This window comes from Dermacentor variabilis, chromosome 2 (assembly GCF_050947875.1).
Source record: "Dermacentor variabilis isolate Ectoservices chromosome 2, ASM5094787v1, whole genome shotgun sequence".
Lineage (NCBI taxonomy): Eukaryota > Metazoa > Arthropoda > Arachnida > Ixodida > Ixodidae > Dermacentor > Dermacentor variabilis.
This window is the reverse complement of record NC_134569.1, coordinates 224539989-224559551: the sequence shown is the minus strand read 5'-3', so window position 1 is coordinate 224559551 and position 19563 is coordinate 224539989. Positions and strand designations below refer to the sequence as shown.

At 46.5% G+C, this 19563-nt stretch overlaps 1 protein-coding gene across 1 annotated transcript in view; it reads right to left on the bottom strand.

Moving 5' to 3' along the window:
- The window catches only part of LOC142571196 (endothelin-converting enzyme homolog), a 98374-nt gene that overhangs the window by 31511 nt on the left and 47300 nt on the right, over positions 1-19563 (bottom strand). Inside the window, exons 5-8 of the mRNA XM_075679466.1 lie at positions 14091-14142; positions 13072-13136; positions 5989-6089; positions 2671-2727 (exon numbers count right to left, since the gene is read on the bottom strand). Coding sequence (XP_075535581.1) covers positions 2671-2727; positions 5989-6089; positions 13072-13136; positions 14091-14142 — 275 coding nt within the window. The remainder of the gene's footprint in view (positions 1-2670; positions 2728-5988; positions 6090-13071; positions 13137-14090; positions 14143-19563) is intronic.

The following is a 19563-nucleotide window of genomic DNA, read 5'->3' as shown; positions in this document are numbered from 1 at the left end:
TGTATCAGCGTTCCACAGTTCTGCAGTAACACCTGTCAACTTCTTAGATTAACAATATACACAGATTTTTTCACAGAAATATAATCACTTCCCCGCGCATACAGTTTGAGAACCTTGTAAAAGACATTTTCTTAAATTAACCACATTGTGATTCCGTATTTACATGAAAAATAGAGTATATAGGAAGGTATTTTCAATCCTATTTATCAGTTATGGCGAAAAAAACGAAAACCAGTGCAAACTCTTGCTTGTCACTCACGTTCAAATTTCGCGCATGTTGTTCAGCACCACTAAGTCGCTGTGATGGTTAGTCACGCACTTCGTGACATAGCTCGTGCAGTGCGAAGACACAACCACGGCAAAAAGCACGTAAATGCACAAGACGCATGTTTATGACGTGTGTGTACATGGTCTATATGTTTCTCTTCGTGATTATACATAAATATAGCATCCAATATGTTCTTAAGTACAACCTTGCGCAACATTTCCTATTGGTAAGCCACACAGTTAGGTGGACACGTGAAGTGTTTACACACTCCAGTTAATGTGACACTAATGACAAATACAAAGTCAACGTGGAGTGTTTAAATGCCATCCCAGAAACCTCGCAACGCTTGTTTCGTGGCAACAAAATACTTAGTTTACGAGAAAATTGCATATGAAAGGTCCCAATGCCTTTTTCAAAACTGAAATCTCCCGCCACCCAACCGGGGGAGTAGTGACGCTGCAAACGTCATCACACGCTTTGCTGCCTGCCGTCGGTGAGTAAAAAAAAATTACCGACGATTACGTTACTTCCTAATGCGAAATTTGAGCGCAGCAAATAAGCTGTTTCACCTTTTCGATAGATTGAGGCAAAGAAATCGAGCAACACATGTATGCGCTATCACAGAATTTTTTTTTTATATTTCCCGTACTCCTGGATCATCTCGACGGCGGCGACGGTAAGCTTCTGCTTCGGCGGCACGCACCTCTGGATTCTGACGGCGACGGCGCTGGGCCTCTGCTCTGGCAGCTCGTTTAGCAGCAGCAGCAGCAGCAGCAGACGGAGGACTTCCATCGGTCGTCTCGCTCATGGCTCAGAAAGAACTGGCAGATAATTTCGCAGTGGCGAACGGCAGCGGCAATTTCGGCTCGGGCGGTGCACATATACAGATCCGCCGCCACCGATTTGGCTCTCTGATTGCCACCGCACAGGGCGAACGGCAGCGGCAATTTCGGCTCGGGCGGTGCACATATACAGATCCGCCGCCACCGATCTGGCTCTCTGATTGCCACCGCACAGGGGTTGCATTGGAGGAGGAGCGAAGAAAGGAATTAAGTTCGAGCCGGCGCTTTGACAACCGGAGACTCGCAGGAAGAGGGGGGAGGGGGGCGGCGTGTACACCCAGCGGCAAACGATGGGGGCAGAAGCGCGCGCAGCAAGCGGACAACACGATAAAGGGAGGAGGGAAGAGATAGCAGCGACTGATTGATGCCGCTGACGCCGATAGTGAGTCAACCCCAGCTGCGGAGTTGGTTTCAGGGACAACGCCGCCGATGCCGACACAAACAATATGATACCCTCGCTTCCGCAGCGCTAAGAACCAGGTCTAGCCGTGGGAAGGTGGTCACGTATTCGTCGACGTGCCGGGGCCTACGTGAAATAACCGGCGCGTCGGCAACTGAAGAGCACCCTATCCGCCACACAAGAACAGGGGGGGGGACCCTTTCCTCCTCTTTCTGCATGGCGGCGACGGTGTTCTATGCAGTCACGTTATCTTGACTCTCTAGCGGCGTCAGCGGCATCCAGCGGTATCAGTCGGTCGCTGCTAGCGCTGGGGGGATGAAAGGGGGGCGGAGCTGGTTACGAGGCCGACGACAACGCCGACGACGACGCGAAACCCAGGAACGGACGCCAAAGAGCTGCGCTCTAAAAGGCGCCCAACAGACGGCGGTACCGAGTCAAGGCAGAACGGTGGATTCGCCGCTGCAGCTGCTTTTTGGTCAAGGGGCCTGGACCGTTCGGGCATCCCGCGACATCCAGTGGAAGTTGACTTCTCTGCTACTTGCTATCTGTGCGAGTTCCGCGAGCCAGCAAAACCAACGCAGCACTACGCGATCAGGAAATTGCTGAAACGCGAAAGCGTGGGGAGGCACAGAGTCGAGCGCAAACCATACTTCTCGACCATCCGCGTCGTTGTAAACGGCAATTTCAATGAGTTCTTCTTTCTAAAATTGAAATAGAACTGGACAAGTAACATTTTATTTCATCTTATAATACAACACACGGATGTTTCTTGCAACGAGTAGTTGCGCAATAGTGACAGAATTTAACTGAGGAGTGCTTTCGTCATCGGGCATGTGCTTGAATGGCCCGCGTTAGTCTTTAATCATGTCCTTCATTTACCTCGATTTCTCGATTATTAAGGCTCTGTTCGCTATAATATTGACACCTTAGAGATTCTCGAGCACTAATCGATCACAGTAGCTTGACTTAGTATTTGCCTTTAGTGTCCCTTTAACAGTCGCATAGGAAAGTTAAACGTCCCACAGTGAATCTACTATTGTTCCTAGAGAAGCATTTCAATAAATATGAACACACACAAGAAAATGGCGTTATCTGTGCCTTTAATATATACATCGCCGTTGACATTATGAGGCAGCGCAAAGTAATTGAAAAATACGTACCTCGTACGCGACAACGATTCCAGAGTTTTCTTCTACGGTTGTGGACATCCAAGCATTCTGAAAAAGAAAAGGATACGTAAATGCCATTGGAGAATTTATAGCACCGGAGCTGGCGTTTTAATCGTGCCTAAATGAGGTAGAGCGACGTATCAATAAGTGTAAGCAATATGCTTCGTTGTGGCGACGGATAAACCTCGCGTTAAAAAGGCACGGCGCGCAATGCGGAAATATTTGGAATTTCGTGCATGGGAATATAAAGGATGCTTTTCTAATATTTAGCATGCATTGTTAACAAATCACCCGCTTGTGAAATCACAAATTCACTTTTTGTCCTGGATTACTCTAAGAGGTGGACATACTTTGCCTGAGAAATCGAAATGGGTAATTGAGTTATTTCGAAAATTTTGCTGATGAGCATCTAAACTAACCAGCTTACGGCACATATTATAACTTACGAAGTGTAGTGAGTTAATTTTCAAGTCATCCACCCTGATTTCATTCTGAAAATGACACCAGTGTGTGTTCGCAAAGTGTGCGATGAAATTAATTTCTGTTCCAGTTACTCATGAACCTTAGTACAGAAACCGTCGTTTTCACGCAAAATTGCGCACGACTGGCCGCTCGAGGTACATTTCGTGTGTTCGCGGGCTTCTTCAAGCTCAGAAAAAAAGTTATGTAGCACGTATCGAGCAACAGAAGCTGCATTGGGAGTTTTTCATGTTGCTCTAGAAATTTCTCATTGACACTTTTCATCTAAATATAACGTTTGAGAAGTTCATTAGTTAATTTGGATTATTTTAAGCGAAAAGGCAGACTGCAAAGAAAATGTTCTGAGTATCTTCAAGTGACGGCAAATAATATCATCTTGGTTCTCTCGACCTACGTGCCATATGCATATGTTTAAATCTTGGGGCGTTATAACGTAAAACTATTCCAAACTTTTCTATTCCAATTCTACAATCAGCCGTCCGCGATTGGTCAAAAACTTTTTGGACCACCACCACTTCACCTGTCTGTCAGGCGACGTCACGAAAACCGCAATAGCTCCTCATCTAATATGACGTGTACACCCTGATTATGCATGATTTGACTGAACAAAAAATGGTTCTTTGTAATTCGACGCCTTTTCGTCATAAGCCCTCGGCTATTGGACACCTACGGGGCAGAAACCTGGAGGCTTACGAAAAGGGTTCTACTTAAATTGAGGACGACGCAACAAGCTATGGAAAGAAGAATGATGGGTGTAACGTTAATGGATAAGAAAAAAGCAGATTGGGTGAGGGAACAAACGCGAGTTAATGACATCTTAGTTGAAATCAAGAAAGAGAAATGGGGGGGGGGGGCGGGTGCATGGGCAGGACATGTAATGAGGAGGGAAGATAACCGATGGTCATTAAGGGTTACGGAGTGGATTCCAAGGGAAGGGAAGCGTAGCAGGGGGCGGCAGAAATTTAGGTGGGCGGATGAGATTAAGAAGTTCGCAGGGATGACATGGCCACAATTAGTACATGACTGGGGTTGTTGGAGAAGTATGGGAGAGGCCGTTACCCTGCAGTGGGCGTAACCAGGCTGATGATGATGATTGGTCAAAAGTTTTTGGGCTGCCCCCATTTCACCTGCCTGTCACGCGACGTCAAAAAACCGCAAAAACTCACCGCGTCAAAGTGACATGTACACGTTAAACATGCATTAATATGCCGAAGAAAACTGAATTTTTTTCTGAATAGCCGTAGGCTACCCCGTTCTGAAAGGAACAAAAGATGGCTACCGCCGATCGCTTAGGCACAGGCTACTCGCGCCTGCCGGATAGCATGGGTTTATTTGCGTATAATGAAACTTTTTGCGTGGCCGTGTCACGCTTTCAAACACTTTCGGCACGTTTACGACCTCATCCTGCCAACTCTTCTTTGCTGAGGATCCGTTTTAGCGTCATTCTTAAGCTTTCGTTGCACGCCGCCGCGATTTTCGACCAGCCATTGCAAGCTAAGTAAGGAAAGCGAACCAATCGCAGATGCCGGCATGACCTTCCTCATGCAGTTATAGATTTTCAGTGCAGTGGCTCGGCCCCATCGAATCCATCTCCACTTGAGCGGGCTCCTCTACTCTTGTCAGCCAATTAGATAAGACAAGCCGCTCAGTGTAGGCAACGTTATTCGTTATTCAAGCAAACAAAAGTGACCTCGTATGAACGAGGAGAGCATTTGACTGGTTCGTTCAGACAACCCTGCGGCTGACCGCCGGATGCTTGCATCTGCGGTTACGCGAATTTGGCGTCAGGAGATTGGACTAAAAACATATTGGAATAATTTTACGTTATAGGGCCCTTGGTGCATGATAGTTGGGACACCTTGTGTAACCGATCTATTATACAGCTTCCAAATGAAAAGAACACACTGATTACTTCCTGGCCATCTTGCATATACTTTATTCGTCTGTGGAAGTTTCCTTGACATTTTATGTCGATAACTATCGGCTACATCTACGTGAAGCAACATCTGGTAGAACACTACGAGAGACTGTTTTCAGGCACAAACTAACAAGCGTGGAAATTTTGACCAAGCTTGTATATGACCAAGAATACGCAACGATATTTCAGCAGCCTCGTTGCAGTTACTACCATGTTTGTGCAAGCTTGAAAGCAACAATTAACGCGTGCGAAGAACCGAAGCCTACGAATAACAACGATACACTCACAGACTACTTCATTTACTCTCCGTGGAAACCATTGCAACGAACTTCATCCGCTAAAAAAAAAAGAAAAGCTGAGATGCTGCAAATAGTTCCGAAGAGAGATACGCTTTCCTACGCCTAAACCAACTTAGAACAGGTTATTGAAGTTCAACCATCACGGAATATTTTTATAATTATCAGCAAGTACGCTAGAAGCTTTACGATGTTGAATACGGTTCCACGCAATGGTCTAATGTGGAAAAGCAACTGTGCTTTAGAATTCTAACTTGCGCATTTCATGCTATGTAATCCGCAGTGAATACCACTACCCGTCGATCTTCATTATGTATACAGCGCAACGCAAGTCAACAATCGCTGCAGTGATTTTGAGAGAGATGACTTTAGGCCTTGATGCCTGGTAATTGAAGTTATTTAATCGCTGTCGCAAACTGCGATATAAACAGCTCAACCTGCAAAAGCCTAGGGAACGCGTTTCTATACGGGTGAAAGTACGAGAGCATACTGCTCCTGAGCCAAGCTACTACGCGATTTTACTCTTTGGCCCAACGTGTAGCACACAAGTTACCTACTCATCAAAATTTCTTTCATCAGTTATACAGAACAGCAGCAAATGCAGGCACATTTTACCTGGTGCTTCTTGTAGTGTCCACCAAAACATTTTGCTGTCGCGTCGAAGTTTGAAGAAGCATAATTTGTCCAATAGTAGTCGTTCGGCCTGAAGAAATTGGCTACACGAAAGAAAAGTTTGCGTTTTAATACAGAATATATTCGCCCACAACAAGCCGGTAATGCGGCACGGCGTCCTGTTTTTCTGCAGTTTTTCTAACAAAAGCCGCAAGAACGCTCAAGCAGCTACCAAACACTGTCATCGCTGGGTTTTCGTTGAATGGTTCAGCTCTCAACGCGAATGTACAGAGCTGCAGTTCCAACTGTACCTTCTCTTTTTATTCTTAGGAGGCGAGTCAGATTATCTTACACTCAGGCGCCGATATTATTTATTTCTTTTCAGGTAGCGCTCACGTTTTGGATTCAGTGCACGACTATTATACAATTTGTTGTAGTCGGTAACTGTCTATAACGCGTAGAGTGTGCCATCTTTTGTTCTCTTTTCTTGCGAGTGTTCCATTGAGAGCACGAACGAAAAAAGAAAAAAGAAAACCTCATCCGGAGCACTAACAGTTTGAATATGTTAAATATTATACTCCGAAAAAGAAGTGAAGAAGCCCAAGTTAGGAACGAGCGTGGATCCGAGCTGGCGCCTGCATTTTTTTTACGAGCGTCGAATAAAGAAGACGTTCTCTACTTCGCCTACGCTTCCTGATTTTCAACAAATGGTGCCGTGACCAGGATTTCAGATCTACAGTTGAAGACGCTAGACGATGAAGCGAGCTACATGAAGAGGACGACCGACCGACGCGATCAACGCGACGACGCTGCGACATAATGGAAGAACGATCCACGTCATCACGAAGCCTCCGATTCCCGATGTGACGACATGGAAAGACTACGACGGAAGCGTGCTATCGTTCGAGCAGCGGTCACCAGGATCATCAATGACATGACAACTCTTATGCAGACGGAAGCAACACCATCTGGTGAGCTGACCGACCATCTTAACCTATTGAAGATAAAGGAAACTATATGCTTACGGACCTTGATAACCAAGTTGAAGGGCATGTTATCGATGATAACCTTGAGCATGAGCTTCAAAGCGTCCGACAGTATTAAGAATCTATCGTCTTCGCGAAATCCCGCGCTGAACGCATTTTATCTGCTCTGCAACCAACGACTAAGCACGCATATCACGATGACTTTCATCAAGCACGCGCACACGTTAAGCTACCTAAGCTCGACGTGCCGAAGTTTCATGGTGACCCCATTAAATGGCCAGAATTTTGTGATTAACCTGAGCCTACTGTTCACCAGAATCGATATATCACAGACGTAGACAAATTCAAATATCTTCGGAGCTACTTGATGGGTAAAGCGGAAGGTGTCATCAGCATCCTGTCGACAACTAACGAAAGCTATAGCACAGCTATAGAACTTCTCAAAGAAAGATTTGGTCAGAAGTCACTGATTATGAACAACCGCATGCGCCGTCTTCTAAACTTACGTAAAGTTCGTTCTTGTGAAGATTTAGAAGGGCTTCAAAGGTTGCATGAAGAAGTGCAAACGCGCGTGAGATCGCTGCACAACCTTGGCGTCGAAGAAAAAGAACATGGAGTGCTTCTGAAAACTGCTGTAATACAATACCTTCCGCAAGAAATGGTACTCCGTTATACTCAGCGTATCTTGTCTTCCACAAATGCAGCCATTGCTAGTGACAGGCTAAATGAAATGTCTGTTCTTCTAGACTTGTTGAGCCTTGAAGTAAGAAGCCGGGAACATACTATAATGATGACTTGTGACAAGAGAGAACACGCCACAGCCGCAAAACGACAATCCAATTAGCATTCCAAAGTTCTACATCTATGTTAACCGTGAAACTGAATACAGAGAGTTGTATATTATGCGGAGACAAAGATCACTCGGTGGATGTCTGCCCAGCAGAACTAACATTAGACGAGAAAAACAAACTACGCAAATTAGGATGCTGTTTCCGCTGCGTTAGACAATTTCACAAAGCTTAGGAATGCCGAAGCTGGAAGAGACTAAGCTGTGCAAAATGCAAGGGACGACATATAACCACGATGTGTGACCCAAAATTGAAGCAGAAGAATACAGCAACGCAAACAACCGTTTCCAGCTCGTCATCAGACTCGCTAAAGTACACAGTTCTGCAAACCGCCCATGCTTGGGCTCTGGGCACTGAAAGCAAATGTTTTGTAAAAATGATGATTGATGGTGGCAGACAACGATGCTTCATCACGGAAGAATTGTCTAGGAAGCTGAAAGCCACTGTGTTGGCCGAAGTGCAGCTCACCATCTCGGGATTTGGAAACATTTCAGCACCGCGGAAATATTATCGGAGAGTACGAGTCAGGCTGCATGGCCAGTACGACTCAAACTCCCTTGAAGTAGAGGTTATAGAAGTTCCCGAAATATGCAATGACTTGTCAGCATTGACAGAGACAAATGTACTTGCAAAGTTGAAAAGCAAGAATTTACGTTTGGCTGAAGCCAGCGCAGTTCAGGTCTCGCCTGAGCCTGGAATAAGCGTCCTTATAGGTGCAGACTATTACTGGCAGCTCGTCAGCGGAGGAATTCATCGACTTGACGACTCCTTGACCACCACCGAAAATATCATAGGATGGACACTTCAAGGAGATACTAGAAGTCCACCTAAGTTCTACAAGCCGGAAACCGTGAGGAACTTCAACATATGCCTAACGGAAGTCAATGTTTCCCAGCAACTGAGGTCTTTCAGGGAAGTAGAACATCTGGGACTGACTAACGAAGAGAGACTTTCGAAAGATGACGAACACGTTCTGAAGAAATTCGTGGAATTAACTATTAGAAACAATGGTCGCTATCAAGTTGAACTGCCGTGGCGCAACAATTGTTCCCAGCTTAAAAAATAACCGGGATGTCGCGTTAAAGAGGCTGGAGGTCTTGCAGAGAATGCTACATGAAGAGCCAGAGTTTCAGAGGGACTATGATACTGTCATTAGGAGGTACTGTAACAAAGACTTCACTGAAGAGTTCACAACGGACAGTACAAGTAAATATATCACGTACTATATGCCACACCGAGGAGTAGTGCGGCGCGAGAGAACTACGACTAAAGTATGGGTCGTATTCGACGCCTCATCTCGTGCTTCGGACTCACCTTCACTCATCGACGTCTTCTGGACAGGGCCGAATTTGAACATCCTCGACTTACAGCTGAAGTTTCGCAGCTTCAAGATTGGAATTTCCGCCGACATCGAAAAAGCGTTTCTTCAAGTGTCCCTGGCTGAACACGACTGAGACGCGTTTCGTTACTTCTGGTTTGAAGAAGGGTCTTTCAATATTGAAGAACTGCGCATGACAAGGGTTCCTTTTGGCGCCTGCAGCCGTCCCTTTCTCCTTGCTGCAACTCTGCGATTTCCAACTGATATCGTATAAATCAGAAGCTGAACTGGATAGAAAAGGTCTACATTTGCTACGCGTCGTCGACCTCAGATCTGCACTTGAGAAACGAGAACTACCGAAAAGTGGGAGCAAGAAGGAACTCGTTGAGCGACTGAAGCTGCAACTTAAGATAGAGAAACTGTATGAGGAACCTGTGAAAGCTGAAGATCTTGTGCCAAACCTTGACCTCCAAGATGAACTGAGCGGACAGAATGACTTTGTCAGGCAGTACTTGGCAGCCCAACAACAAACATATGCAATGCAACTTAAAGAGCGCAAACTGGCCGAGAAGCAGGCCTGCAGCAGTGTTCTAGAACAAGTGGGTGGTGAAGACGCTGCTGCAGCACCAGCGGTGCTTAGCCCAGCTGGATGTGAGAAGGGCAGCCACCAAGTGTCTTGCGAGCGTCAACGCAGAGGCCGCACCTGCCCATCTTCCATAGATCCAGGAGGGGATGCTAGCCATAGTTCCAATCAAGGAAAATTGCCCATGGAAGCAAATAATGCAGTGAACCCTTGCAGAAAGAGTAGTCTTGACCAGCAGAGCCCATCTCCTCCTAGTCCGGCTAAGAGAGGTCGCAGATAGCCAGCAGAAAGAGTAGTATTCACCAGCAGAGGCCATCTCCTCCTAGTCCTGCCAAGAAAGGTCGCACAAATCCAGCAGGAGTAAGGGAGCACAAGCAAAGTTGCCAGCCATACACGACAAAGAGTGTCATCTCTTGCAACCGTGCAAATATGCGATGTGAACCATTACCTGAAAATGATGCTGCATGTCATTTGAACACTTCATCTACTCAAGTGCCTTTTAATGTGCTGTCAAGTAAACTAGCACCTCAATAATCTACCTTGAAGGATCGCCAGACAGACACAAAAGATACCCAAAGCTCAAGCCCTTTCTTAGAAGCACAAATTGGAGGTGACCTTTATGAAACAATAAACAAATTACATATAGCAGAGACGAGACGGATAGTAGGAAAAAAGTAACGGAGACGGATAGTGAGAAGGAATGCCTTAGCTCACTGCACTGGGACACAATACCAGGATGTGCGACATCTGAAAGGGGTGCACCCGCTTTGGAGGAACAACAAGAGTGGAATGATGAATGCCTAAATAAGGATTCTGGTATGGGAAAAAATAAAAGAAGCACACGCAATATGTTCGGCCGCGAGATGTTAAATATTATGCTCCGAAAGAGAAGTGAAGAAGCCGAAGTTAGAAATGAGCGTGAAGCCGAGCACGCGCCTACATTTTTTTGTTGTTGTTTTGACAAGCGTCGAATAAAGACGACGTTCTCTACTTCGGCTCCACTTCCGGGTTTTCAACAGCATACGAACGACGGATTCGTCGCTGTTCTGAAAAAGCTGAATTTTGATGGCAGTTGAATTGAAATAGGGTCAAGGAGGCTCGTGTGCTGTTAGTCCTCCTCTTCTTAGAAAACACTAGTAAACGTCTTGCAAGACGCAGGAAGGCGAAAAAGCACGCCGAGTCTGATATGTGCCTTTGGAATTCGGCTACTAGCGGCTTTGCTCATGCCTTTACTAGTGGCATGCGTTGATTTCTTGTAGTGCAACAGCTTGCTTTCTGCAGCGCCAGATAACGAGTTTATGCACTCACACGCGCACACACACCTTCTCCCCTCTCGGACACGCATGACTTCCGATAAGCGATCTGAGATGGGAGGGCGGATGTTTCTCGCATGCGTCTCAAACTGCTTTCACTACTGCCTAGGCTATCTGTGCGCTGTGGCACCACTGTCAACTCTGAAAAGCTTCACCGCAAGTTGCCCGTGTATGTACCAATCGTATATACGATTTACCCGCCGTGTTGGCGTAGTGGCTTCGGCGTTGAGCTACTAAGCCCTAGGAAGTGGGATCGAATCACAGCCGTGTTGCCCGCATTTAAATGAGGGCGAAATGCAAAAAAATGGCGTACCGTGCATTGACACGCGGTGAAAAACACCAGGTAGTGAAAATGATTCGGACTGGCCGACTACGGCGTGACGCCTACTTATAGTATGGCTTTGGCATGTAAAACCACGGAATTTAATTAATACAGCTGTTGTAAAGACGAAATGCACATGGCAACGGAGGAAGGGAGATCGGATGGTGTGAACAAAAGAAGCATGTGCAAGGACGGCGCCGTCGACACCCTCCTTGCAATATTTATATTCTAACGCAATGCTTTTGCGAGGCCTGGCAAATTACTGGTTGTGGATGGTATGTTTAGCGTGATATGGTAAACAGCCCCCATGTGGAAAGTGATTTCGACCGATATGCCGACCATTCTTGCAAGTTCATTATTTTGTGCTTACATAAATATATCAAATCGTAAGGGTCTGCACCAAGGGTAAAGGCAAAATGCAAGCTAATGTTCAGAAGGCTTCAACGTAGTCTTGTGCGAATATGCATTTAAACATATTACACCTTTGAGTCAACAGGCAACAAATGATTGAGCACCTTAAGAGAAAGAGTGCAAGAGTGGGGTTGAAGATTAATATGCAGAAGATAAAGATAATGATCAATAGCTGGGCAAGGGAACAAGAGTTCAAGATCGCCAGTCAGCCTTTAGAGTCTGTGAAGTACGTCTGGAGTACATTTACCTAGGTCAATTACTCATAGGGAACCCTGGTCATGAGAAGGAAATTTATAGATTAAAAATGGGCTGGAGTGCATTCGGCAGACGTTGTCAGATCCTGACTGGAAGCTTACCATTATCATTAAAAAGAAAGATGTACAATCACTGAATTCTACCGGTGCTGACATATGCGGCAGAAACTTGGAGACTGCCAAAGAAGCTGTAAAACAAGTTAAGGACTGCGCAAAGAGCGATGGAACGAAGAATGTTAGGCGTAACGTTAACAGACAGGAAGAGAGCGGTGTGAATCAGAGATCAAACAGGGATAGCCGATATTATAATTGACATTAGGAAAAATGAAATGGAGGTGGGCAGGTTATGCAATGGGTAGATTAGATAACAGGCGGGTCATTAGGGTTGCAGAATGGGTGCCAAGAGAAGGGATCTGCAGTCGAGGACGGCAGAAAACTAAGTAGGGGGATGAAATCAAAAAAATTCTCAGGCGCTAGCTGGAATGGGTTGGCGCAGTACAGGGGTAATTGGAGATCGCCTTCGTATTGCAGTGGACATAAAATGGGCTGATGATGATGATATTGATGATGATACGATTTACGCGTCATTTCTTCATGATACGCCTATTTCTGTTATCCGACATATGAGCCAGCTGGTTCAACCATTTTTGTTGTTCTTCCCTTGAGCTTTCGCTAGCCGAGAATCTATTTACTCAGGTTGCCTAGAAAGTTACATATGCGCTTCACACAGAAGTAGAGGCAGAACTGCAACTTAAGGGTGGTTTATTGAGCCAGTACTGCATCCTTGACAGCGCTGTGTCTGCGCTTTCTCCGCTCCATCCTTAGTATTTTGCGCTGCCTGTGGAACTGTAACTGGCGTATAGTAATCTTGCGAAGCCCATGCGCTCCTTCTTTTTATAACCTATTTCTTTTTCTCCCCATTGATAGCTTACTGAAAAAGTAGAAATAGTTGCGTGGCTTGGGTTGTGAGAAAATTTTTAGATAAAGCACGCTCTACATGTCGGCATGTAGGTTGCGCGAATGCAAGGTGATTTATGTAAAGCATTCATACTTGCAAACGTAGCTCTAAAAAGGCAGTTGGTGAGTCGAGGACCAATGCGGGGAATGTGGAACATCCTGAAATGCATTCAAAAGTGTATGACATTATTACAGCTCAATGACGGACAAACTAAACGTGATGAAGGGCAACGTATAAAATGCAAGGTTGTTTCTTTCGAGTTGATTGGAGGAGCAAGTCTGCCATGCCATGAACAAAAATCTAGTTTCTATTGAATTGTATTACGATTTCAGCACGCGCCGACCCCTAAATGAATGAAAGTGCAGGTTATAATAGAGTTATCAGTAACAATAATGACCAAGCTTGGCAACGCTGGCTTGAAGTATATAATCTTATATTTATCGTAGCGGCCAGAGGCGTATCGATATTTCAGCTTAAAGACATCGAAACGCGGAATGATGACAGACTCGTCTTTCACAAAAAGCAGAATTACACACTGCAGTGCAAATTACATAGGTAGTTGCATTTTCTTACTGAATACGATCATTGATTGCGAATCTCAGGAACTATAAAGTGTTTGTAGTCTTAAACAGTTACCAAGTGAAGCAGCTAACAACCTTTCGTAGCTGTTTCTGAGGTATACCATCGCACCGGGAACTGTCATGAATGGTAAAAGAAATGTTGCGATTAGCAATAAGAGCAACGAAATAGCTCACGCTCTTAGAAAGAAAAACCAAGAGAGGTGGGGCCGCGGGGGAAGGGGGGGAGGTAGAGTGCGTAAAATGGGGTAGTTGGGCTTCTTGCTGGAATAAACAATGGCCGAAGAGGTAGGCTCTTCTTGCGTAATATCATTCCGCAACATGAAGCCTGGCCCGCCCCTACAACGAAGCATTCTGATCTCACAGCAAATACATAAAAGAAAATGCGGTGTGTCCGAGGTGTCTATGTAGCGCCGTTGTGGATGTTCGAACAAACAAGGCTAATAAACTGCTGCGTATAACATAGGATGAAATTTAAACCTTCAATCTGCACAAGGAAGAAGGCTTGTTAAGAAGCATTACATTCATACGCACCTCTCCTTTTGCGACGTTGGCACGGAAAGGTTGTAGAAGGCTAAAGGAAGCACTGTAAAAGAAAAAAAGAGAGCATGTGAAACATTAGGACATTTTGGTAAGTGCCGACGTTCTGTATTTTGGAAGCAGTTAAAGGGATAATATTTTGTCAGTGGAGGAGTCAGCACTTGGAAGGACCACCACTCCTTTTGAGAACAGTTATACATCCCGGCCACGGCGACCGCATTTCGATGGGGGCGAAATGCGAAAACATTCGGGTACTTAGATTTAGATGCATGTAAAAGAACCCCAGGTGGTCAAAATTTCTGGAGTCTTCCACTACGGCGTGCATTATAATCAGAAAGTAGTTCTGGCACGTAAGACCCGATAATTAATTTTTTTAATTTAGTGCAGGTGTAATCAAGAAGAATAGCACAAGGACCAGGCTAGCCAGATCGTTTGTTCCATGCCTGCACTGCAACCAGTGGGCCAGCCGGATCGCCAGTGCTTAGAACGAGTGTGAGCCGTTCGGACAACCAGCTGTTCCTGCTCTGCGTCACCTGCCTTCTCGGTTACGAACAAACGCTACCATCTGAACTGTTCCATACACCCCATTACATAGTTATCATTGCCGTCGTTATCATTTTCACAACAGCATCATCTATAGCAAAACTTTCTTCTGTTGACCAGCAGCCGTGGTAGCAGATTGGTCAATCTCCAGCGCGGTCCGCCTTGAGCCAACTGCGTCTGCCATATCTACGTGAAAAAAAGGCCAATCAAGAACAAGTTGAAATGTATACATCGGTACCTGGCCGAAAGAACGCGTCACTTAGCGCCCATTTGAACCTTTCGCAGAGCAAACCGGGTTTTTCTCGATGTTTGCGTTGCAGAGTTAACCCAGTTTTTTGGAAGAAACGACACTCAACTGTACTTAACGGCGCCTGCGTATTTCGTCGGCTTCCATCTCGTGGGTCACTATTATCCCCCGCCTGGTCCCGATCTAGTCGCGTCTCACTGGCGATGTGCTTTTACCATTTTACAGACTGACTGGAACTGAAGTTACAAGTGTCCCTATTTGTGCAGATTGGCGTAAACCCTATAATGTAAATTGAGTATTTCGTCCACCAGCACTATCTAGATCTCGCATATAGAAGTTCTTTTGGTAAGTACACTGGCATTATATCTGTATTATCAGCAGCAGCATTTTGTTATGTCCACTGGACGGAGGACGCAGGACGGAGGCTTCCTTCACTGATCTACATTAACAGCTTTCTTGCGTTAGCTGATTCCTAACTTCCGCATGTGAATTTCCTAATTGATCACCCCACCTAATTTTCCGCCGTCCTCGACTGCGCTTCTCTTTTCTAGGCACGCATTCTCTAACTCTCGTGGTCCACCGGTTACCTGCCCTACGCATTGCATGGCCTGCCCAGCTCCATATTTTATTCCAATGTCATCTCGACTATCCGCTATAACCGTTTGCTTTGTGATTCACGCCGCTCTCTTCCCCTCTCCTATCGTTATGCCTACCCTTTTACGTTCCCCTGCTCTTTGCTCGGTACCGAACTTGTTCTCAAGTTTTTTTCTGCTCTATATGGGTCGGCAGCGGTAGAATGCAATGAGTGTACACTTTTGTACGACAGTGGCAAGCTTGCAGTCGGGATAAGGTAATGCATACCGTATGCAATTCGACCCTTTTGGATTCATTATCAGGGTGCACTATGAGTAATTGACCTAGATAGACATACTGTTGCAAAGACTAGAGGCTGACTAGCGATCACGAATTCTTGTTCCCTTTCCAAGCTATTCAATATTATTTTTGTCTTCTGCATAATAATATTTAACACTACTCCGTCACTTTCTCGGTTAAGGTTCTTAATGAATTGTTGCAATTCGTCCTCAGTGTTACTGAATAGGACAATGCGGGAGATGGAAACTCAAGACGTTGAGCAAAACGTGAACAAGGTGAATGCATGATCCAACGTTTCGACAAGTGGAGTTGTCTTCTTCAAGACCTTGAAGAAGACAAGCACACTTGTCGAAACGTTGGCTCCTGAATAGGACAATGTCGTTTGAAAACCGAAGACTGTTGAGGTATATGCCACTGATCCTCACTCCTGTTGTTCCCGGAGGCCCTCCAGATCGGGAAGATGCTACACCTGCGACATGCGGTTGTCACGCCTCCATTCGTCACACCTGTCAGCAGCCCAAATTGGCCTGTCCACGACGAAGTGAAGATCGGTGCAAGGCTACGACTTTGCACGCCTGTCAGCAGCCCAAATTGGCATGACCACGCCGGGGATCGGAGTCAGCGTGCGTTCCTCCTACTTTCCTTCTTGATGCCCAGGGAGGCGCGAGCGTTTCTGGCTGGGCGCACCCAAAGGGGCCCCAGCTCTTCAATATCATCGGCGAACCGAAAGGGGCATCTAGCTCACCGACGCCGGGAATGGTCTCCAGACGCCATCTGTCTTCTGAAGCCGGATTGGTGGAAACTAGGAACAATGACGACGCCGGCACAGAAAGCGGATCCGGATGGCTGAGTAAGGACGCCCAGAAACAGTGTGTCTCCGACATGCTAAGACGATACCATAGTGTGCTCCGATAGTTGGAGCCGTCTTGTAATCTAAATTATGTCACCTTTCTGAATATATTACTTTTTCTTCAGTCTCCTAAAAGTCGCTCGGAGCCTATTCTCCCGGTACCTGACTCGGCACCATCGATGGAAACTTCATTGGCCGCACGGATCCCCGACTTCGCAACAGTGGTAGTCAGCGGTGAGAAGGACCTTACGGAACATCGGACGTGCTGACAATTGCAAGACTCCTAAGCCATCCCAGTCTAATAGCTTGACTACTTCTTCCAATTGCATAGACAAGGTTGTCTCTTTGTCTGACCCGTTTTTAAAGCGAAGCTTTATTTGCCTTTTCCTTCGACTTTCCCACTACTGCTGCTGCTGCTACTGCTGCTACTGCTGCTGCTGCTGCTGCTGCTGTGGGATGCTGTGGCTGCTGCTGTCGCGCACACCGCGTCGGGGGGTGGTTCAGAGTGTGTAGTTATATGAAGGTGTGAGTAATAGAGGAAAGGCGACTGGAGAAACTCGTTTTCACCCCACCGCGTCGAATGTCAACAATGCCCTCTGGAGCGCTCTGGTCATTGCAACATTAGCCGCTTGACAGTTGTAATTATCAATGACTCCCCTCAGAAGCATTGCAGAACGGAGGCGCTTCTTTTTCTACTAACGTGCGAGGCAAGAGGGGACGCGGATAGAACAGTAGAGAGGAGAAGAAAGCAAGGGAGGAGAAGAGGCAGTTCCCAAATAAGGGGAAGGTGGCGTGAGAAGGCAAGTAAGCCCCACTACTATACGACAGCGGTTGCGGGTACACATGATATGCTAAAGTTCAAGTTACGGTACAGTATGTTGCTGCTATTTCTGAAAAATATCCGCCATGCAAATATGTCAAGCCGACAAATTACGCAGGGCTAGCCGCAGCAGAGCCGCATTAATTAAAGCACACCGCAAGGTCCAGGAGCACCATGGAAGCGGTCGAGCGTCACATCATTACTTATGCGCCCACTGCGTAAGGTTTGCGGCTATGGCATGACTATAGGTCGTAGATTTGATCCGAATTGCGGCAGCCGCATTTCGATGGGGGCGAAATAGAAAACGGCCCCGCACTTAGATTTTGGGGCACGTTGAAGAACATCACGGTGTCAAACAGCCCCTAATCCAATTCAAGTTTAATACTTCTGCCACAATGCGATGTGCCATGTAAGGAAATTACAAAGCTGAACCCTCTCAGAGGTTATAAAATATGGCGCACAGCAACGCCTCAAGCAAACACCTCTCCCAGTGTGTTCTGCGTACTACGCAAACAAAGGGCAGTGATGCACGCAAAGTAACGTTTAACATCAACTTACATTTCGTGTTAGCCTAAACGTTGTAGAAATTAAGATTTAGCCGTCAACACTGCCGCTAATTATCGTCGATTAAAGCATACAGCACGGAAAGCTTCGCTTACATCGATTCCGACAGTGCGTGGGATCTGCATACATTTTAATAGGCAGTTTTCTTTTCTTGTTGAGAACCAATTCATAGCTGTGTAATCTGTGTATATATTTCCCCATATATTCATGTATGTCTCCTGTACTTGATTACGCAATGCCTCCATGACTGCCGTTGTGCCTACTCAGTCAAATGCTTCTTCATAATTTATGAAATCCTACTATATATTGTTACGTGTAGAAAGACACAGACGAAAGAGGCTATTTAAAGGCTATTTACACTGGACTGGAGCCAAAGCACCAGGCCGACATTCACTCGCGCCAAGGGCACAGACCCACTTCGTCGTCGTTCCCGCGGCGGCTCGTCTCTCGGGTATCTACTGATAATATCGTAATACTACCCCCCGGCGGCAAAAGCGCCGTCACGGTGCTTTTAAATATCCAAGGCACGTAGACTGCTGTAGGGCTTGAGTCGAGTGACGTGGACAATGTCACTGGTTGTCACACCGGAGGACGTAGTGGGCGTGGCTAGAACAATTTCATAGGTGACATCGGTCACTTGGCGGAGCACGCGATATGGGCCGGTATAACAGGAAAGCAGTTTCTCACAAAGGCCAACTTTACGCAATGGTGACCAAAGCAACACGAGGGTGCCGGGCGCAAAATGGACCTCACGGTGACGGAGGTCGTAGCGTCGCTTCTGTTTGTCTTGAGAGACTTTTAGACGAACGCACGCAAGTTGACGAGCATGGTCAGCACGGGCGAATGCATCACGGGCATAAGCACTAGTTGATGCTGTGGTGGATGTCCAGTGGTAGCGTCGGTTCACGGCCGTACAAGAGGTAAAAAGGAGAAAAGCCAGCAGTGTCGAGACGGGAAGAGTTGTACGCAAAGGTGATGTAGGGTAGAGCCAGGTCCCAGTCAAGGTGGTCGTCTGAAACGTATTTGGATAGCATGTCTGTAAGGGTGCGGTTCAAACGCTCAGTGAGGCCGTTCGTTTGAGGGTGGTAGGAGGTAGTGAATTTAACCTGAATGAAGCAGGCCCGCATAATGTCGTCAATGACTTTTGCCAAAAACGTACCGCTACGGTGTGTTAGCAATTGACGCGAAGCACCATGCATCAAAATGATATCGTGTAGAACGGAGTGCGCAACGTCAGTTGCGCAACTTGTCGGAAGAGCGCAGGTTACGGCGTAGCGGGTCGCGTAGTCAGCCGCGACTGCAACCCACGTGTTTCCTGATGTAGATTCCGGAAATGGGCGAAGAAGGTCTAAGCCAACACGATGGAAAGGCTCGGCAGGGACGTCGAGCGGCTGCAGGTAACCAGCGGGGGGCTGGGAAGGCTTCTTGCGTCGTTGGCAAAGTTCACAAGCGGCGACCTAACGTCGTACGCAACGGGCAAGGCCCGGCCAGGAAAAACGGCGACGTACACGGTGATATAGGTTCGAGATACGCCGAGGTGTCCTGCTGTTGGTGCGTCGTGGAGCTCATT